The sequence below is a fragment of the Malaclemys terrapin genome, chromosome 15 (assembly GCF_027887155.1).
Source record: "Malaclemys terrapin pileata isolate rMalTer1 chromosome 15, rMalTer1.hap1, whole genome shotgun sequence".
Classification (NCBI taxonomy): domain Eukaryota; kingdom Metazoa; phylum Chordata; order Testudines; family Emydidae; genus Malaclemys; species Malaclemys terrapin.
In genome coordinates this window covers 2,034,583-2,055,197 of record NC_071519.1, presented here as the reverse complement: position 1 = coordinate 2,055,197, position 20,615 = coordinate 2,034,583, and the positions used below count along the sequence as shown (strand labels likewise).

At 66.6% G+C, this 20,615-nt stretch overlaps 3 protein-coding genes across 3 annotated transcripts in view; 2 read left to right on the top strand and 1 right to left on the bottom strand.

Moving 5' to 3' along the window:
* Positions 1-17,004, bottom strand: part of LOC128823332 (chloride channel protein ClC-Kb-like) — a 24,592-nt gene extending 7,588 nt beyond the window's left edge. The window contains exons 1-9 of the mRNA XM_054005573.1: positions 16,898-17,004; positions 15,607-15,663; positions 13,759-14,240; positions 2,622-2,750; positions 2,249-2,377; positions 1,829-1,968; positions 1,342-1,419; positions 922-1,000; positions 348-473 (exon numbers count right to left, since the gene is read on the bottom strand). Coding sequence (XP_053861548.1) covers positions 348-473; positions 922-1,000; positions 1,342-1,419; positions 1,829-1,968; positions 2,249-2,377; positions 2,622-2,750; positions 13,759-14,240; positions 15,607-15,663; positions 16,898-17,004 — 1,327 coding nt within the window. The remainder of the gene's footprint in view (positions 1-347; positions 474-921; positions 1,001-1,341; positions 1,420-1,828; positions 1,969-2,248; positions 2,378-2,621; positions 2,751-13,758; positions 14,241-15,606; positions 15,664-16,897) is intronic.
* Positions 7,089-9,446, top strand: POP7 (POP7 homolog, ribonuclease P/MRP subunit). The gene is made up of 2 exons (XM_054005679.1): positions 7,089-7,186; positions 8,259-9,446. Exon 2 carries the CDS (start codon positions 8,263-8,265, stop codon positions 8,653-8,655), a length of 393 nt encoding a protein of 130 aa, XP_053861654.1. The 5' UTR covers positions 7,089-7,186; positions 8,259-8,262; the 3' UTR covers positions 8,656-9,446.
* Positions 13,972-20,615, top strand: EPO (erythropoietin). Its single transcript, XM_054005678.1, has 5 exons — positions 13,972-14,210; positions 18,881-19,011; positions 19,455-19,541; positions 19,707-19,871; positions 20,470-20,615. Exons 1-5 carry the CDS (start codon positions 14,198-14,200, stop codon positions 20,608-20,610), a joined length of 537 nt encoding a protein of 178 aa, XP_053861653.1. The 5' UTR covers positions 13,972-14,197; the 3' UTR covers positions 20,611-20,615.

Here is a 20,615-nt window from a genome sequence, read left to right as displayed (position 1 = left end):
CCAGCCCCCCAAAACCCTCTCACTCCAGATCTCCCCCCACTGCCCTCCCCTGTACCCCATTTCCCCAGCCCCCCCACAACCCTCTCACCCCAGATCTCCCCGCTGCCCCCTCCCCTGCCCCCCATATCTCTACCCCACAACCTTCTCACTCCAGATCACCCCCTCCCCATCCCCCATTTCTCCAGCCCCCCCACAACCCTGTGACCCCAGACCTCCCCCCACTGCCCCTCCCCTACACCCCATTTCCCAAGTTCCCCAAAACCCTCTGACCCCAGATCTCCCCTTCCCCCATCCCCCATTTCCCCAGCCCCCCAGCCCTCTCCCCCCAGCTCTCCCGGCCCCCATACCGCTCTCGCCGTGGAGCAGGGGCAGCAGCCGGAAGGTGAGGGCGGCGCAGGTCGCGGAGAAGAAGCCGCGCCAGTAATCGCGCAGCGCGAAGTGCGTCCCGGTCGCCTCCACGGAGAACAGCACCCCTGGGGGGCGGGGGGGTCAGCCGGGAACCGGGCCCCCTGCAAGCCCCCCACACGCCCTCCTCGGGCCCCCTCCCCTGAGTCCCCCGCGTGCCGACCACCCACGGGCCCATCATGCACCCCCAGGTCCCTCCCATGCACCTGCAGTCCTCCCCCCATGCCCCCGGGTCTCCCCGTGCACCCCCAGACCTCCCCCCGCACCCCCCGGTCCTCCCATGCACCCCCAGACCTCCCCCGATCCCCTGGGTCCCCCCATGCACCCCAGATCTCCCCCCATCCCCTGGGTCCCCCCATGCACCCCCAGACCTCCCCCCGTGCCCCCCAACCACCATCTCCCCCCAGTCATCTGTGGGCAGAACAGCACCCCGTGGTCCCCCCCAAACCGTCTCCCTCCCCACCCCCCTTTCTCTGCCCCTCCCCCAGGCCCCACGAGTGCTTTGGGGTCACTCACCCCCCACGGGGGCCACGAAGCAGCAGGCCACCCCCACGGCCGCCCCAGCCACCAACATCTCGTACTTGCGGGCCGGGTTCTGGGGCACAGAAATGGGGGGGTGAGAGGTGGGGGGCTGCTGGGGGCTGGGGTGGTGGTTGGGACAGTTTGGGGGCTGGGAGAGGAAGAGGGGGCCGCTCGGGAGTGGGGGAGGGGCCGGGGAGGGGGAGGGGCCAGGGGAAGTTTGGGGGGGGGGGGCCGGGGGCAGCTCGGAGGTGGGGGAGGGGCCAGGGGAAGTTCAGGGGGGCGGGGCAGCTCGGGAGTGGGGGAGGGGCCAGGGGAAGTTCGGGGGGGGCCGGGGCAGCTCGGGGGTAGGGGCGGGGCCGGAGAGCGGGAGGGGCCAGGGAAAGTTGTGGGGGCTGGGGACACCCCCAGACTCACCTCCTTGGTCCCAGCGACTCTAACCATCACGCGGCCGAGCTGGGTGGCCAGGATCGTGGCCATGTGAACGAAGGGGCCCTGGGAAGAGAGCCGGGGTCACCGCAGCCACCCCAGATCCCCCCGATCCCCCCAATCCCCAGTCCCCCCAATTTCCCCCAGATCCCCCCAATCGCCAGCCCCCCCGATCGCCCCAGATCGCCCAGTCTCCAGCCCCCCAGATCCTCCTAACACACCCAGCCCCCACCTCCCAGATCCCTACCCCCCCAATCCCTCACCCCAGAAACCCCAGCCCCACAAATACCCCCAGACTCTGACCCCCAGGGACCCCAGCCCACCAGTTCCATGCACACTCCCCATCCCCCAGATCCCCCTAAAACACCCACCTCCCAGATCTCCGCCCCCTCAATCCCCCATCCCCAGAGACCTAATCCCCCCAACTCCCCCCAGCCTCTGACCCCCAGCCCCTCCCAAGGACCCTCCCACTCACCACTTTGCCTAGGAAGATGGTGCTGCCGGCCCCCAGGGTGCAGATCACCCCGACCAGCTTGGCCAGGCCAGTTCGCAGGGTGAAGAACTCGCTCAGCACGACTCCCCGGAGCGTCACCTTCAGCTCGGGGATCCCGGAGCCTGGGGGGGGGGGGACGCGTGAGAGCCCCCCACGGCCCTGGGATGGGGGACCCCGCAGTCACACCCCCCACGGCCCCAAGGACCCTGAGTTCCCAGCCCCCCACGGCCCGGGGATGGGGGACCCCGTGTTTACATCCCTCCACGGCCCTGGGGATTGGGGACCCCATGTTCCCAGCCCCCCACAGCCCCGGAGATGGGGGATCCCACGTTCACAACCCCCCAAATCCCCCCTCCCCCAGGTTCTCGGGGCTGTGGCGGGGTAGGGGGGCCCGGGCCCTACCTGCAGCCTGCGGCGAGATGTATTTGGCCACTCCGGCCGAGACCATCATGAGCCCCGTGTGGTAGAGGACCCAGGAGAAGTACTGCAGGGCCCGGTACCCCTCCAGCGCGTCGTACACCCACAGGTTGGCTGGGGGGCGACAGGGGGGGGTTAGGGCAGGGATCCCACCCCCTGCGTCCCCCCTTGGACCGGCGCCGTACGTGGGGTTCTATGGAGGGCTGGGGATCTGGGGTGGAGGGGCGCGACTGAGGGGGGCAAACGCAGGGGGGGGTCAGCATCTCACAAGGGACCTCAAATCCTGTCTCCCTTGGGCTGCCCCTGCCAGCAATTCCCACGGCTCTGGGACCCTGGGGGGAGGGGTTGGGGGGGGCACCTCGCTGGAACTTGGAGATGATGACGTCGAGGCCGAAGCTGATGGTCGCCATGCAGATCCCCAAGAGGAAGAGGAAGATCCAATCCTCGCCCAGCTTCAGGATCTGGGAGCGGACGGACAGACCCAGCGCTGCAAGAGAGACGGACAGAGGGTGCCCCTCACTCCCGACCCGCAGCCCCTGCCACCCAGCCCCCCCAGCTCTCCCGGTGCCCCTCACTCCCGACCCGCAGCCCCTGCTAACCCAGCCCTGCCCCCCCTCCAGCTCTGCCGGTGCCCCTCACTCCCGACCCGCAGCCCCTGCCACCCAGCCCCCCCAGCTCTCCCGGTGCCCCTCACTCCCGACCCGCAGCCCCTGCTAACCCAGCCCTGCCCCCCCCTCCAGCTCTGCCGGTGCCCCTCACTCCCGACCCGCAACCGACTTCCTGCGGGATCCCCTCCCTCTCCCTGGCCCCCCAGTCATGTCCAGGTGCGGAAAATCCTTGAGGCAGCTGCTGTCCTTGACCCCGGGGCCAATCTGTGTTCGTGTCACACACTCACCGTGTGATGAGAGGACCGGGGGTGGGGGGGAGGTGAAGGGAACCCAAACCCCAACCGGCCCCAGCCTGAATCCCAGGCCCTGTCCATGAACAACCAGCCCTGTTTATACCCCAAACACAGACTGTAACAATGTGATTCCCTTCCGGCCCGGAGCCCTGGGCTCCCCCTTCCCCCAGCCCTGCTGGTGCCCCTCACTCGCGACCCGCAGCCCCTGCTAGCCCAGCCCTGCCCCCCCCCAGCTCTGCCGGTGCCCCTCACTCCCGACCCGCAGCCCCTGCTAGCCCAGCCCTGCCCCCCCCCCAGCTCTGCCGGTGCCCCTCACTCCCGACCCGCAGCCCCTGCTAGCCCAGCCCTGCCCCCCCCCAGCCCTGCCGGTGCCCCTCACTCCCGACCCGCAGCCCCTGCTAGCCCAGCCCTGCCCCCCCCAGCTCTGCCGGTGCCCCTCACTCCCGACCCGCAGCCCCTGCTAGCCCAGCCCTGCCCCCCCCAGCTCTGCCGGTGCCCCTCACTCCCGACCCGCAGCCCCTGCTAGCCCAGCCCCGCCCCCCCCAGCTCTGCCGGTGCCCTCACTCCCGACCCGCAGCCCCTGCCAGCCCAGCCCCGCCCCCCCCAGCTCTGCCGGTGACCCTCACTCCCGACCCGCAGCCCCTGCCAGCCCAGCCCTGCCCCCCCAGCTCTGCCGGTGCCCCTCACTCCCGACCCGCAGCCCCTGCTAGCCCAGCCCTGCCCCCCCAGCTCTGCCGGTGCCCCTCACTCCCGACCCACAGCCTCTGCCCCCCCCAGCCCCCTCCAGCTCTGCCGGTGCCCCTCACTCCCGACCCGCAGCCCCTGCCAGCCCAGCCCTGCCCCCCCAGCTCTGCCGGTGCCCCTCACTCCCGACCCGCAGCCCCTGCTAGCCCAGACCCCACCCCCCAGCTCTGCCGGTGCCCCTCACTCCCGACCCGCAGCCCCTGCCAGCCCAGCCCTGCCCCCCCCAGCTCTGCCGCTGCCCCTCACTCCCGACCCGCAGCCCCTGCCAGCCCAGCCCTGCCCCCCCAGCTCTGCCGGTGCCCCTCACTCCCGACCCGCAGCCCCTGCCAGCCCAGCCCTGCCCCCCCAGCTCTGCCGGTGCCCCTCACTCCCGACCCGCAGCCCCTGCTAGCCCCGCCCTGCCCCCCCCAGCTCTGCCGGTGCCCCTCACTCCCAACCCGCAGCCCCTGCTATCCCAGCCCTGCCCCCCCAGCTCTGCCGGTGCCCCTCACTCCCGACCCGCAGCCCCTGCTAGCCCAGGCCTGCCCCCCCGAGCTCTGCCGGTGCCCCTCACTCCCGACCCGCAGACCCTGCTAGCCCAGCCCTGCCGCCCCCCCAGCTCTGCCGCTGCCCCTCACTCCCGACCCACAGCCTCTGCCCCCCCCAGCTCCTCCCAGCTCCGCCGCTGCCCCTCATTCCCGACCCACAGCCTCTGCCCCCCCAGCTCCCCCCAGCTCCGCCGCTGCCCCTCACTCCCGACCCACAGCCCCCTTACGTTTCAGCGCCTGTATCACTCTTTGCACAGCCTTGCGCCCCCTCGGCCGCTGGTCCCTGCCAAACAGCTTCTGGTACGTCTCCCCGAGCAGTTCACTGTCCAGCTGCTGCCCCTGGGGCTCCGGCCCCCCAACCCCCTCCTTGGGCTCCCCCTTCCTTGAGTTGCACAGTCCCATGGCCCTGCCTGGCTCCACTGGCTAGCCCCCATCCCCTCTCCCTAGGGTTTATAGCCCCATCAGCCCTGCCCCACCCTGGGGGGAGCGGAACCAGCTGCCTGGAGCCAGGGACACCGGTCTGGGCCAGGCAAAGACAGGCAGGGGCGGGGGCAGGCAGAAAGAGAGAGTGTGGGGAGATTAGAGGGTGGGTGTGAGGCCAGACAGACAGATAGACAGGTAGATAGATGGGGGATGGGTGTGGGGGGAGAGTGGGGGGACCAGGGATGGGGATAGATAGATAGAGGGGGTGGATGGGGATAGATAGATAGAGGGGGTGGATGGGGATAGATAGATAGATAGATAGATAGATAGATAGATAGAGGGGGTGGATGGGGATAGATAGAGAGAGAGATAGATAGATAGATAGATAGATAGATAGAGGGGGTGGATGGGGATAGATAGATAGATAGATAGATAGATAGATAGATAGATAGATAGAGGGGGTGGATGGGGATAGATAGATAGATAGATAGATAGATAGATAGATAGATAGATAGATAGATGGGGTGGATGGGGATAGATAGATAGAGGAGGTGGATGGGGATAGATAGATAGAGGGGGTGGATAGGGATAGATAGATAGATAGATAGATAGAGGGGGTGGATGGGGATAGATAGATAGATAGATAGATAGATATTGGGGGTGGATGGGGACGGATAGATCGCGGGATGGGGGTGGCAATGGATGGCTAGACACCTGTGTCTACGGGCGTGCAGTGTCACTGTAGCCAGGTGGGTCCCGGGGTGAGGGAAGATCTTTTCCTGGACCAATGTCTGTTGGCCTGGGGACGGAGAGACAGAGGCAGATTCTCTGCCAAGGCCACCGGCTCCGATCTGGCCCGAGGGCCGGGCACTGGCGGCTCTGCTCCGGGGAGCGAGGTGGGGTGGGGGAGTTAGGGGCTGGTGCCTGGGCTTTGCAAAGCTTCAGGGCGTCCCCCTCCCCAGTCCCACCCTGCTGTTGTGACAACAAACCCAGGGGAAGGGCCCCCAGATGTCCAGAGCCTGTGGGAGACACCTCTCCCTGGGGCACCAGATACCAGGCGGGGCTGGGAGCCAGGACTCCTGGGTTCTCTCCCCGGCTCTGGGAGGGGAGTGGGGGCTGGTGGGTTAGAGCGGGGGGGCTGGGAGCCAGGACTCCTGGGTTCTCTCCCCGGCTCTGGGAGGGGAGTGGGGGCTGGTGGGTTAGAGCGGGGGGGCTGGGAGCCAGGACGCCTGGGTTCTCTCCCTGGCTCTGGGTTATGGATTAACATGGGAGGGGGGGGTAGGTGAAGGGCTGGGCTGGGTCCAACACGAACTTTGACTCCCAGGAGCGAAGGCATCCTCAACAGGTGGAAAAATAAACTGGGCATGAAACTTCCAGGTGGCTCTGTCCTTGCGGGAGTGTGGAAACTGGAAAGTGCCCCCCCCTCACACACACACACACACTCTATAGGATGGAAAGAATGTCAAGGCCCCTCCTCAGCCCTGGAATTCGGGGTGGGGGGGAACAGACAGATACTGCCTGGGGCTGGGGGCTGGAATAGTCCAGGGAGGGACCCGTGGGGCGGGGGCTTCGTTCCCTTACTGACCTATTCCCCCAGGACCCCTTTCTCCTGCCCCCCAGCCCATTTCCCCCTCCCCCTGCCCCCCAATTCCCCTGTGGCCCATCTCCCCTCAACCTGCTGGGCCCCCAACCCCTGGGGCTCCCCTCCTTCTGGGCCCCCCTCTTCCCAGTAGCCTGCAATTTCCCCAGGCTTCTCCCCCTAACCTCCTTTGCCCCCCTCTCCCTCTAACCCCCCAGTCTCCCCCATTCTCCTGTAACCCCCCAGGGCCCCATCTCTCCCTTTAGCTCACCCTACTGCCTCCAGGGCCCCCCATCCCTCCCTAACCCCCAGGCTCCCCCCCTCCGCACATTCTCCCCTTAGCTCCTCCTTCCTCCGGGGACCCCCATCTTGCCTAACCCTCCCGTGGGGCCCCGTCCCCATAACCCATCCACGCGCGCTCCGGGCGGGGCGGGGGGTTGTATGAACATTCCACGCGCGCTCTCGGCGGGTTATACGGACGTTCCACGCGCGCTCCGGGCGGGGCGGGGGGGTTGTATGAACGGTCCACGCGCGCTCTCGGCGGGTTGTACGGACGTTCCACGCGCGCTCCGGGAGGGGCGGGGGGAGTTGTATGGACGTTCCACGCGCGCTCCGGGCGGGGCGGGGGGGTTGTATGAACGGTCCACGCGCGCTCTCGGCGGGTTGTATGAACGTTCTATGCGCGCTCCGGGCGGGGGCGGAGTCGGAAGCGGAAGCGGCGGCTGGGCCTGAGCTGAGGACACGGGGAGGTGAGTAGGGGGCCAGGGAGCGGGGTCACAAGGGGATCCTCGGTGGGGGCGGGGTGTCCTTCGGAGCGCTGTGGGGTAAGGGGGGGAATTGGGGGCAGGAGGGGAGCGGAAGAGGGAGGGGAGCCTCGTGGGGCTAAGGGAGGGGACTCTGGGTGGGGGTGAGTGAGTGGGGGGCAGGGGTTGGGTGGGGGGGCTGGTGATGTTCTGGGAGGGCTGGAGGGGGATTCGGGGGGGGGCTAGTGGACAGGGGGCTGGAGGGGAGTCCGGGGGGGGCTGGTGATGTTCTGGGGGGGGCTGGTGGACGGGGGCTGGAGGGAGGTTCGGGGGGGGCTGGTGGACGGAGGCTGGAGGGAGGTCCGGGGGGGCTGGTGATGTTCTGGGGGGATGGAGGGAGGTTTGGGGGGGGCTGGTGATGTTCTGGGGGGCTGGTGGACAGGGGGCTGGAGGGAGGCCCGGGGGGGCTGGTGATGTTCCGGGGGACTGGAGGGGGGTTCTGGGGGGCTGGTGGACAGGAGGCTGGAGGGGGGTTCTGGGGGGCTGGTGGACAGGAGGCTGGAGGGGGGTTCTGGGGGGCTGGTGGACAGGAGGCTGGAGGGAGGTCCGGGGGGGCTGGTGATGTTCTGGGGGGCTGGAGGGAGGTCCAGGGGGGGCTGGTGGACAGGGGTCTGGAGGGAGGTTGGGGGGGGCTGGTGATGTTCTGGGGGGCTGGAGGGGGGTTCTGGGGGGCTGGTGGACAGGGGGCTGGAGGGAGGTCTGGGGGGGCTGGTGATGTTCTGGGGGGCTAGAGGGAGGTCCGGGGGGGCTGGTGATGTTCTGGGGGGCTGGAGGGGGGTTCTGGGGGGGGCTGGGGGAGGTATGGGGGGGCTGGAGGGGGGTTTGGGGTCGCTGGTGGACAGGGGGCTGGAGGGAGGTTTTGGGGGGGCTGGTGATGTTCCGGGGGGCTGGGGGACGTCCGGAGCAGGGGGAGGTGGGGGCAGTTGAGAGGGGCGGTGGCTCAGGCGCCCGGGAGGCCGGATTCGGGGGACCGTGGGGGGCTGGCGGCCCTGGACTCCCCCCTCTCCCTCCCCCCCAGACCCATGGCGGATCCGGCGCCCCCCGCGGCCGAGCTGGCCCTGCGGCGCCGCCTGCCCCCCCGCCTGCCGCGGCGCCCGGGCGACGTCTACGTCAACATGCAGACGGATTTCAAGGCGCAGCTGAGCCGGTGTCAGAAGCTGCTGGGCCCCGGCGGCGGCTGTGCCGAGATCTGCATCCACGGGCTGGGCCTGGCCATCAACCGGGCCATCAACATCGCCCTGCAGCTCCAGGCGGGCGGCGCCGGCGCCCTGCGGCTGGCCGCCAACACCTCCACCGTGCCGCTGGCCGACGGGCTGGAGCCCCAGGGCGACGAGGACGGGCGCCCGCCCCTCGCCCGGGCCCGCAACAACTCTGCCATCCACATCCGGGTGTGCCGGGCTGTGCCCCCGCCCTGAGGGCGGGGGCGGGCCCCCCCGGCGCGGAGCTTGGCCCCGGACACCCCTGTCCCGGCGCGGAGCCGGTCCCCGAGCACGGAGCGAGTCCCTGGACCCTAGCCCCCTGGCACGGAGCCTGGCCCCGGACACCCCTGGCCCCGGACACCCCTGTCCCGGCGCGGAGCCAGTCCCCAAGCACGGAGCCAGTCCCTGGACCCTAGCCCCCTGGCACGGAGCCTGGCCCCGGACACCCCTGTCCCGGCGCGGAGCCGGTCCCCGAGCACGGAGCCAGTCCCTGGACCCTAGCCCCCTGGCACGGAGCCTGGCCGCGGACACCCCTGTCCCGGCACGGAGCCGGTCCCCGAGCACGGAGCCAGTCCCTGGGCCCTAGCCCCCTGGCACGGAGCCTGCTTTGGCACCCCAGGACAGAGCCGTGGCACGTAGACTGCCCCGGAGCCTGCCCCCACTGGAAGGGAGCCGACCCCCCGATCCCCTCCACTGGCACAGAGCCACCCCCAAGCACACCTGTCTGGCTATGTTTATAAGGGGGGGGGCTTGACCTTTAACCCCTTTCTGGACCACTGCCCACCCATCCGCTCCTCTCCTCCCCACACCCAGCGAAGACTGAACACCTCCCCGAATTGGACGCTGGAGCCCGAGGGGATGCAGATAGGGGGGTGGGATTCTGACTTTGGGGTGATGGGGGGGCTGGGGAAAGGGACCCCCCCATCCTTGCCAGGACCTGGCTCATGGCCTCCATCTGTTGGATTAAACAATAAAAGTGACCAGTGACTTGGTCAGCATGGACTTGCCACATGGGCCCCCGTGTGACATCACTTGGGGGGCACTGGCTGGCTCAGGGGGGCGGGGAATGGGGCAGGGGCCTGTCCCCTCTGGGGGGCACTGGCTCCCCCCGGCCCCAGGGTGGGGACTGGCTGGCTCAGTGGGGCGGGGAATGGGGCAGGGACTGGGGCAGGGACCTGTCCCTCCTAGAGGTTGGAGGCTCTAGGAATTGCCCGAGGGCCGGCCCGGGCCGGGCCCTTCCTAACCACATGAAATGAGCCTCTGAACCCACAGCCCCCGTGGCGGGGCATAAAGCGGGGTGTCCTGCCAGCAGCTCCCTCCAATCAGCCGCCCTGCCCAGAGGTGGGCGCATCTCAGCACCGAGCGAGGGGTCCTTGTGTAAGACCCCCAAGACTCGGGCAATGAGGTAGAAATTCCCAGAGTAACAATCTAGATACAGGGACAGATCTGAGCACAGAACCCAGGAGTCCTGGCTCCCAGACCCCTGCTCTGACCCACTAGCCCCCTCTCCCCTCCCAGAGCTGGGGAGAGAACCCAGGAGTCCTGGCTCACAGCCCCACCCTGCTCTAACCCACCAGCCTCCCCTCCCAGAGCCGGGGAGAGAACCCAGGCGTCCTGGCTCCCAGCCTGACCCCCCCCGGGCGCTGGCTGCGCGTGCCAGTCACACCTGGCGCGGGCTCTGCCCATCTCTCCAGGCCCATGTGGGGCCGTGGGCTCCCTGTCTGGTGCCGGGTCGTTGGCAGAGCGGGGATCAGGGGGGCTGGGCTGGGGGGGCCCAGGCAGGGCCGGCGCTTGCCCTCTCTGCCCTTTGCCCTGCTGCCCCCCGGTTGATGAATGACTGGCCCTGGCGCCGGGGCCTGGCTCTGTTTGCCGACAGCTCCGGGGTCGATGGCCCTGGCAGCCCCGCGGCCTCGCTCCCTGCAGCCCGGCACGTATCCCCCGCTGTTATCCTTGGCCCGGGCCCAGCGCGGGACAGCGCCTGCAGCCACTGGGGGGGTCCTGCCATGGCCTCCCCCAGCCCCCACCCCACGCCTGAGACAAGCTTCACGGGGGCTCAGCCCAGCCAGGACTCCTGGGTTCTCTCCCCGATTCTGGGAGGGGAGTGGGGGCTGGTGGGTCAGTGCAGGGTGGGCTGGGAGCCAGGACTCCTGGGTTCTCTCCCAGGCTCTGGGAGGGGAGTGGGGGCTGGTGGTTAGAGCAGGGGGGGCCGGGAGCCAGGACTCCTGGGTTCTCCCCCAGCTGGGGGAGCAGTGTCCAGGGGGTACTACACCATCCAAGCTGCGGTGATTGGTCCCTGCCTCCCCAAATGCTCAGAGCGACCCCCACGTGGGGCTGTGGGGAGCTGGATGGGGGGCGTTTCTAGGGGTCGCTCTCCCTATCCGTGCCATTCTGACTTAGTAGGTTCTGTTCCACCTCTCGAAATATCCCGGTGGGAATTTCCCATCCTTTCCTAAGCTGTTATGCACGGCTCTGTCCCACCAGCCCTCCGCCCCGCCCCAGAGGTGGCTGCATCTCAGTGCCGGGCGAGGGGTCTCTGTGTAACCAGCCGCCCTGCCCCAGAGGTGGCTTTATCTCAGTGCCGGGCGAGGGGTCTCTGTGTAACCAGCCACCCCGCCCCAGAGGTGGCTGCGTCTCAGAGCCGGGCAAGGGGGCCCTGTATAACCAGCCGCCCCATGCCAGAGGTGGCCGCATCTCAGGGCCGGGCGAGGGGTCCCTGGGTAACCGGCCGCCCCGCCCCAGAGGTGGCCGCGTCTCAGCGCCGGACAAGGGGTCCCCGGGTAACCGGCCGCCCCGCCCCAGAGGTGGCTGCGTCTCAGCGCCGGGCGAGGGGTCCCCGGGTAACTGGCTGCCCCGCCCCAGAGGTGGCTGCATCTCAGCGCCGGGCGAGGGGTCCCCGTGTAACCAGTCGCCCCGCCCCAGAGGTGGCTGCATCTCAGCGCCGGGCGAGGGGTCCCTGGGTAACCGGCTGCCCCGCCCCAGAGGTGGCTGCGGCTCAGCGCCGGGCGAGGGGTCCCTGGGTAACCGGCCGCCCCGCCCCAGAGGTGGCTGCGGCTCAGCGCCGGGCGAGGGCTCACGCGCCTGGCCGGTGTGACAGACGCCTGGAGCCGCTGGACAGCGTCAGAGTCTCACAGACAATCAGGTCCCCATTGTTAGCGGCTTCCTCCCGCCTGGACATGATGGAAAATGAAGCGCTCGGTCCCTGCGGTTTCTCCAGGCAGCCCGACGCCTCTGCAGCCCGAACCCCTGGTCGGAGACGCTCCCCAGGGCGGGGACGGACACACATCGGCCCCTGCGGGGACCCCTAGCCCCGGCCTACGTGTAGCCTTCCAGGTCATCTGAACCAGGGCCTGAGAGTGAACCCAGGAGTCCTGGCTCCCAGCTCCCCTGCTCCAACCCACCAGCCCTCACTGCCATCCCAGAGCCGGGGAGAGAACCCAGGAGTCCTGGCGCCCAGCTCCCCTGCTCCAACCCACCAGCCCTCACTGCCATCCCAGAGCCGGGGAGAGAACCCAGGAGTCCTGGCTCCCAGCTCCCCTGCTCTAACCCACCAGCCCTCACTGCCATCCCAGAGCCGGGGAGAGAACCCAGGAGTCCTGGCTCCCAGCTCCCCTGCTCTAACCCACCAGCCCTCACTGCCATCCCAGAGCCGGGCAGAGAACCCAGGAGTCCGATGATTTTAAGATCTATATTCCTTGCCCTGCCCCCGCCCAGCTCTGCCGGTGCCCCTCACTCCCGACCTGCAGCCCTTGCTAGTCCGGCCCGGCCCCCCCCAGCTCGGCCGGTGCCCCTCACTCCCGACCCGCAGCCCCCCCAGCCCTGCAGCTGCCCCTCACTCCCGACCCGCAGCCCCTGCCAGCCCATCCCTGCCCCCACCCAGCTCTGCCGGTGCCCCTCACTCCCGACCCGCAGCCCCCCCAGCCCTGCCGGTGCCCCTCACTCCCGACCCGCAGCCCCTGCCAGCCCAGCCCTGCCCCCCCCCCTCTGCCGGTGCCCCTCACTCCCGACCCACAGCCCCCTGCCAGCCCGGCCCTGCCCCCCCAACTCTGCCGGTGCCCCTCACTCCCGACCCACAGCCCCTGCCAGCCCGGCGCTGCCCCCCCCCACTCTGCCGGTGCCCCTCACTCCTGACCCGCAGCCCCTGCCAGCCCAGCCCTGCCCCCCCCCACTCTGCCGGTGCCCCTCACTCCCGACCCGCAGCCCCCTGCCAGCCCAGCCCTGCCCCCCCCAGCTCTGCCGGTGCCCCTCACTCCCAACCCGCAGCCTCTGCCAGCCCAGCCCAGCGGAAGTGCTCAGAAGCCAGACAGGTGTTTGTTCCAGAGACTTCTCGGCAGCTCGTCGGGGTTGTGTTTTCACATGGCCCAAGAGCTGGGAACAAAGCGCCCACACCAGAGAGATGGCGGGGAGCCCGCTGGGCATGTGCCGAGCTCGGCCCTGTCACACCCTGCATGGCACTCGGTCCCACCCCGCCCCCACCCAACTGGGGCAGAGAATCCAGGAGTCCTGGCTCCCGTGCCCCCTGCTCTAACCCACCAGTCCCCACTCCCCTCCCAGAGCCGGGGAGAGAACCCAGGAGTCCTGGCTCCCAGCCCCCCCCTGCTCTAACCACCAGCCCCCACTCCCCTCCCAGAGCCGGGGAGAGAACCCAGGAGTCCTGGCTCCCAGCCCGCCCTGCTCTAACCCACCAGCCCCCACTCCCCTCCCAGAGCCGGGGAGAGATCCCAGGAGTCCTGGCTCCCAGCGCCCCCTGCTCTAACCCACCAGCCCCCACTCCCCTCCCAGAGCCGGGGAGAGAACCCAGGAGTCCTGGCTCCCAGCCCGCCCTGCTCTAACCACCAGCCCCCACTCCCCTCCCAGAGCCGGGGAGAGAACCCAGGAGTCCTGGCTCCCAGCCCCCCCTGCTCTAACCCACCAGCCCCCACTCCCCTCCCAGAGCCGGGGAGAGAACCCAGGAGTCCGGGCTCCCAGCCCACCCTGCTCTAACCCACCAGCCCCCACTCCCTGCCCAGAGGGCTGGGAGCCCGGACTCCTGGGTTCTCTCCCCGGCTCTGGGAGGGGAGTGGGGGCTGGTGGGTTAGAGCAGGGTGGGCTGGGAGCCAGGACTCCTGGGTTCTCTCCCCGGCTCTGGGAGGGGAGTGGGGGATGGTGGTTAGAGGACAGGGGGAACCAGGACTCCTGGCTTCTCCCCCACTCTCACAAACCACACCCTAGCTCCTGACACCCGCGGGGTGGACTGACAGCTGTCACTCCAAGCCCAGGGGCGGGGGATGGGTCGGGCCTTTGGCCTCCCCCCCATGTGCCAGGCGACCTCGGGCCTCTAACCTGTCGCTGCCTCGTGGCGCCGGGCCAGGAGCCGACGTGCGGCCGCCCGCATGGCGCTTTCCTCGAAGACGCTGCCTCTGGCGGGGGCCTGAGGAAACCCCCCGGCTTCCTGCCCTCCCCCCCCCGAGCCCGGTCTGTAAAGCACCCGGCTCGGGCCACGGCCCCCCAGCACATTCCTGCAGCCGGCCAGGCTCCCGCGACCTCGGGACGCAGAGTTCGGATGAAACATTAACTCCCAGCTGCGCTGCCTGGCCCTGCGGAGACACAGAGCGGCCGGGAGCCGGCCAGGGGCCGGGGGGCGCTTGGCCTGGGGCCGGATCCGCGCTGGCGATGCCCCCTCCGGAGTAGCTGGGACGGCCAGGGCCCGCGGCCTCGTCGATTTCACGCCGGGATGGGAGCCCGGGGCCCCCACTAGGCCGTGAGGTGATGCGGACTGGATATGGGGAGATCTGGTGAGTAACTGTGACCCGGACGCCTGGGTCCTGCCCCACAGCGAGGGAGACGGAGACGCGGGGGGCGGTCTCATTCACTGGAGGTTTACTAAAGATGCACCCTCCCCGCCCCCAAAAAAGGGATAACGGGGAAAGGCCCCAGATCCCTGAGCCAGCCAGGATCCCTGTTCTGAGGCTGGAGAGGAGGCAGCGCCCCCTAGAGGGGACCGGCCCTGTGCCCCATTCCCCTCCGGCCAACCTCACTCACTTTGGGTCAGGCTGCAGAGTGCCAGGACTAACATGTATGGGGTCGGGGACTGGGATACAGAGCCGGGGAGAGAACCCAGGCGTCCTGCCTCCCAGCCCCCCCTGCTCTAACCCACCAGCCCCCACTGCCCTCTCAGAGCCGGGGAGAGAACCCAGGAGTCCTGGCTCCCAGCCCCCCTGCTCTAACCACCAGCCCCCACTCCCCTCCCAGAGCCGGGGAGAGAACCCAGGAGTCCTGGCTCCCAGCCCCCCCTGCTCTAACCCACCAGCCCCCACTCCCCTCCCAGAGCCAGGGAGAGAACCCAGGAATCCTGGCTCCCAGCCCCCCTGCTCTAACCCACCAGCTCCCACTCCCCTCCCAGAGCCGGTGAGAGAACCCAGGAGTCCTGGCTCCCAGCCCCCCCTGCTCTAACCCACCAGGCCCCACTCCCCTGCCAGAGCCGGGTAGAGAACCCAGGTGTCCTGGCTCCCAGTCCACCTTGCTCTAACCCACCAGCCCCCCTCCTCTCCCAGAGCTGGGGAAAGAACCAAGGAGTCCTGATTCACCCTACATACCCCTGTGTGTAGATCTGTGCGATTCAATGTACCGGGGTGGGGAGGGGGCTGTGGGGCAGGGTTGGAGGGATGTGGATGGAGACGGATGCATGGAAAGAGGTGGTGGCCACGCGGACCGTGGAGAGCTATAGGAGAATGTCAGGGGTCCACGCCCCCGACCCACAGCCAGGGCCCCACTCCGGGTAGCCGCCTGGGGGGGTCCAGCCACAGAGCTGGGGGCGCCTGGTGGCTGATGCTACTTGATGAGCAGAAGCTCTCCGAAAAGCGGCTAATGCAGGAGCATTTCAGACACGTCACCTGGTCCGGCCGCGGGCGCAGGACCCTTTACTGGCAGCGCCGGCTGGGGAATCCGAGCCAGGAGGAGTAGCTGGAGGAGTTCGGCAATGGGCAGGGAGGCGAGCCATTTCGGGAAGACGCGGGGCTCTGACGCAGGAGAGGTCTTGTCCACCTGTCCCGGAGATCTTTAAGTCAAAACCAAACAGGAGGTGATTTGGGCTGAAGACGAGAGATCGGGGAAGGGGTCTCCCCGCGAGCTCCCCAATGTGTGCCGGCTCCAAGCGCCGGATCTGAGAGCCTCCTTTGATCTACGGGGCACCTGCATTCCTCCGTCCATCCGGCGTCTTTCTGCGGCCGATGACCAAAGACAGAGAACCTGCGGGATACAGGAAGTCAGAGCTGATGGTCTCAGCAGTTCCTTCTCCAACCAGCAATGCCGGGGAGGTTCAAACCAGCCACCAATAACCACCACCCCTGATTATGCTGCCGAATTAGCTGGCGTCCAGATCAGAGATAAACCTCATCCTACCACGGAGGCGGACGCTTGGGATGGAAAAATACATGACAGAAGGCAGAGAAGGGAGCTCATCCCGATTCTGGAAGCGGGGACCCATCAATTTCGCTCCCGGCGACGCCGTGTCTTGCAGATGCTCCTGTCAACTATTACTGGCTTTCGGGGAGCCGTCCCCTAATGCCCCCTGCTGGTCTGACAATCCACACGCACTCTCCTGGTGAGGACCCGCAACGCCGATGCAAGCAGCATGGTGTAGACGCACGCTGAAGAGACGTAATTACTGCCACAGCTGTAGGTCGACGTAAGTTAGGTCAACCTCATTTGGTAGCATAGACATGGCCCAAGACAGTAGAAGACTTCTCCCTCTCCAAAGTCTATATCACGAGAAGACCTCTTGGGACTTCATTTACGGCTAATATTTGTCTTGTCTTTGAGAGCCAAACCCAACAACCAAGAGGAAGCAGCAGGATGCAGGTTAGATCTCCGCCCTTATGCGGGAATCAGTTGCGTTGGGAGAACGGTGGAAGACGTCAACGGAAAAACCAAGTGACGAGACAAATGGGGATGACAAGAGGCAAGCCTACCATGAGCGCCATGAAGAGATGGAAGATCTAGAAAACAGAGTGAGGAGCCAGTCGTGGTGGGGGCGGTTTTGTTGGCAAAGAGGGATGTTAAAGGTTTTGCCACTAGAGCCTATGGGACTACCCTCACCAACCTACCGGAGATCCTCTTCGAGGTTCATTTGAGCTTGAATCAAGAGCGAAGGACGTCTTCTCTAGGATTGTCCAAGTCTATCCTACCACCAAGAGCCATTGATGCTCATAACCCCGCGGGAAAAGATCTGCTCCTGCACCAAAAGCGTCCTCAAAAAAGCCCACCGCTCATGGGAAGAATCAGGGAGCAGAAAGCGCATGAGGGAGGTGACCGAGAACTTGTTCAGAGACAGAAGAGACAAGTTACACCTCCTCTTGGGAGATACAATAAGTGCAGGACTTGAAAAACAAGCAGACAGGCCCATCATGAAAGGAGATGGGCTCCGGCTATGGATTTTGCTCCACATCAAGTGTTTCATAGTTGTGGAGAATTTTCACCTTACGTTCGTTTCACGGGCGGGTTTGTCTGAATTCGCTCTCCCCCAACCGCGGCACTGCCACTGATCGGCTCCTCGGGAATATCCGAGCCGGCGGTTCGGTGGGGCCCCATTGAAGGTCTCCTCCCCGCATCACGGGAGCAGGAGCTGGGAAGGGAGGATGCTGGAGTTTCCACTGTGACCGCAGGGAAGAGGCAATGCCTCTGGCCCGTGGCAGGCTGGTAGAATTAGCGGGTGGCTGATGGCGAGTCAGACGGATGGGGCGAGTTACAGGGAACGGTGAGAGGAGACAGCACTGCCGGGAGGGAGCGGAGCTCATAGACAGGGGGGTGGGGGATGGATGGATGGATAGAGGGGTGGGGGGTTGATGGATGGAGGGAGGGAGGGAGGAAATGTAGAGGGATGGAGGAGATGGATGGTGGGGTGTGTGGGTGTGTGGAGGGATGGATGGATAGAGGGAGGGTGGATGGATGGAAGGATGGAGGAGTGGATGGATACAGGGAGGGAGTGTAGAGGGATGGAGGGGTGTGGGGGGATGGATGGCTGGAGGATGGAAGGAGGGTGTGTGTAGGGATGGAGGGTGGGACGGAGGAGTGTGGGATTGACGGATGGAGGGTGGATGGAGGGAGTGTGTAAGGATGGAGGATAGGGATGTTGGGGTGTGGGGGAAATGGCTGGATGGATGGATAGTGGGGTAGGGGATGGATATATAGAGAAGTGGGGGGATGGATGGATGGAGGGAGTGCAGAGGGATGGAGGAGATGGATAGAGGGGTGTGTAGGGATGGAGGAGAGGGGTGGTGCGGTGTGGGGAAAATGGCTGGATGGATGGATAGTGGGGTGGGGGGATGCATGGATGGAAGGAGTGCAGAGGGATGGAAGAGATGGATAGAGGCGTGTGTAGGGATGGAGGAGAGGGATGGTGGTGTGTGGGGGAAATGGATGGATGGATGGATAGTGGGGTGGGGGGATGGATGGATGGATGGAGGGAGTGTAGAGGGATGGAGAAGTGGGGGAATGGATGGATGGAAGGAGTGTAGAGGGATGGAGGAGATAGATAGAGGGGTGTGTAGGGATGGAGGAGAGGGATGGTGAGGTGGGGGAAATGGATGGATGGATGGATAGAGAAGTGGGGGGGATGGTTGGATGGAGGGAGTGCAGAAGGATGGAGGAGAGGGATGGTGCGGTGTTGGGGAAATGGATGGATGGATAGAGAAGTGGGGGGATGGAGGGAGGGAGGGAGTGCAGAGGGATGGAGGAGATGGATAGAGGGGTGTGTAGGGATGGAGGAGAGGGGTGGTGCGGTGTGGGGGAAATGGCTGGATGGATGGATAGTGGGGTGGGGGGATGCATGGATGGAAGGAGTGCAGAGGGATGGAAGAGATGGATAGAGGCGTGTGTAGGGATGGAGGAGAGGGATGGTGGTGTGTGGGGGAAATGGATGGATGGATGGATAGTGGGGTGGGGGGATGGATGGATGGATGGAGGGAGTGTAGAGGGATGGAGAAGTGGGGGAATGGATGGATGGAAGGAGTGTAGAGGGATGGAGGAGATAGATAGAGGGGTGTGTAGGGATGGAGGAGAGGGATGGTGAGGTGGGGGAAATGGATGGATGGATGGATAGAGAAGTGGGGGGGATGGTTGGATGGAGGGAGTGCAGAAGGATGGAGGAGAGGGATGGTGCGGTGTTGGGGAAATGGATGGATGGATAGAGAAGTGGGGGGATGGAGGGAGGGAGGGAGTGCAGAGGGATGGAGGAGATGGATAGAGGGGTGTGTAGGGATGGAGGAGAGGGGTGGTGCGGTGTGGGGGAAATGGCTGGATGGATGGATAGTGGGGTGGGGGGATGGATGGATGGAGGGAGTGCAGAGGGATGGAGGAGATGGATAGAGGGGTGTGTAGGGATGGAGGAGAGGGATGGTGGTGTGGGGGAAATGGCTGGATGGCTGGAGGCGTCCCTCTGGCTCACAACCCTCTCCCCCCCGCCCAGAGCTGTGTGCTTTGCTGTTGTTACTGCTGGGACTCGCTGCACTAACTCGCCCCTCCCCACTGCACCCCATCTGCGACACCCGTGTCATGGAGAAATTCATCAAGGAGGCCAGAGACACTGAGAACGCCGTGGTACGTCCCCAACCGCGCCAGCCCCTACCGCCGGGTGAGGGGTCCCCGGGTAACCAGCTGCCGCGCCCCAGAGGTGGCTGCATCTCAGCGCCGGGCGAGGGGTCCCTGGGTAACCGGCCGCCCCGCCGCAGAGGTGGGTGCATCTCAGCGCCGGGCGAGGGGTCCCCGGGTAACCAGCCGCCCCGCCCCAGAGGTGGGTGCATCTCAGCGCCGGGCGAGGGGTCCCTGGGTAACCGGCCGCCCCGCCCCAGAGGTGGCTGCATCTCAGCGCCGGGCGAGGGGTCCCTGGGGAACCGGCCGCCCCGCCCCAGAGGTGGCTGCGTCTCAGTGCTGGGTGAGGGGTCCCTGTGTAACCAGCCGCCCCACCCCAGAGGTGGGGCATCTCAGCGCCGGGTGAGGGGTCCCCAGAGAACCAGCTCCAGGGTGATTTGGTCTCTTTACAGGAAGGTTGTACAAATTCTTGCAACTTATCAGAAGTTCTCACGGTGCCCGACACGAAGGTTAATTTTAACGAGTGGAAGAAAATGGACGTGAGTCTGAACGGGGCCTGGGGGAGGTCTGACCCAGGAGGTGGCTGTGGGGGAGGGACCAGGGGTCTGACCTGGGGGGGAACCTGGTTTTGAGGGACCAGGGGACTGACCTGGGGGTGCTGGGCTGGGGGAGCCCGGGGGTCTGACCCTGCCCTCCCTCCCCAGAGGCAGACGCAGGCGGCGGAGGTGTGGCGGGGGCAGGCCCTCCTCTCGGCCGCGGTGCTCCGGGCCCGGGACCTGGTCCCCGACCCCTCCCTGAACCAGCAGCTCGGGCGCACCTACAGCAACCTGCGCAGCGTCACCCAGATCCTGCGCAGCCACAACGCCCAGGTGAGGGGCACAGGGGGCAGGGATGGGACAAGGGAGGGGAGGACACAATGACGGATGGATGCTGTGGGTGATGGAGAGATGGACGGATGGACAGATGGATGGACGGATTCGTTGGGTGGGACGGACAGATGGATGGACGGATAGGCAGATGGATGTATGGGGTGGGATTATTGGATGGATGGATGGATAGTTGTGTACAGGGATGGATGGATGGACAGATGGATGGATGGATGAGTGGGTAGGAGGATGGATGGATGGATGGGTGGGTGGATAGCTGTGTTTGAGGATGGATGGATGGCTGGCTGGCTGTGTATGGGGATGGATGGATGTGTTTGGGGATGGATGGATGGATGGATGGATGGACAGATAGCTGTGTATGGGGATGGATGGAGGAATGGATAGAGGGATGGATGGACAGATGGAGGGACGGATGGATGGGTGGATGGATGGACAGACGGATGGATGGACAGATGGGTGGATGGATGAACAGACGAATTTGTGGAAAGGGACAGAGCAGTGTGGGGGGATTGGGGGACAGAGGGGTAAATGTCCCCCGTAAAAGTGCCCCCCTCTCATCACACACCCCTGTCTCCCCCAGGTGGAGCCGGCCCTGCCCCCTGCCCCGCCCCCCACCCTCAGCATCCGGACTCTGGCCAAACTCCTCAACGTCCACTCCAACTTCCTGCGGGGGCGGGTCAAGCTGTTCCTGACGGACGCCTGCCGACCCAATGCCAGGTGAGGGGC

What these genes read in the sequence shown, in the direction of transcription:
- POP7 (XM_054005679.1), top strand. Translation starts at nt 8,263, where the DNA reads ATGGCGGATCCGGCGCCCCCCGCGGCCGAGCTGGCCCTGCGGCGCCGC.
- EPO (XM_054005678.1), top strand. An exon ending in GAGACACTGAGAACGCCGTG is followed by an intron (nt 19,012 to 19,454) that starts GTACGTCCCCAA and finishes GTCTCTTTACAG; the next exon opens with GAAGGTTGTACAAATTCTTG. An exon ending in ACGAGTGGAAGAAAATGGAC is followed by an intron (nt 19,542 to 19,706) that starts GTGAGTCTGAAC and finishes CTCCCTCCCCAG; the next exon opens with AGGCAGACGCAGGCGGCGGA.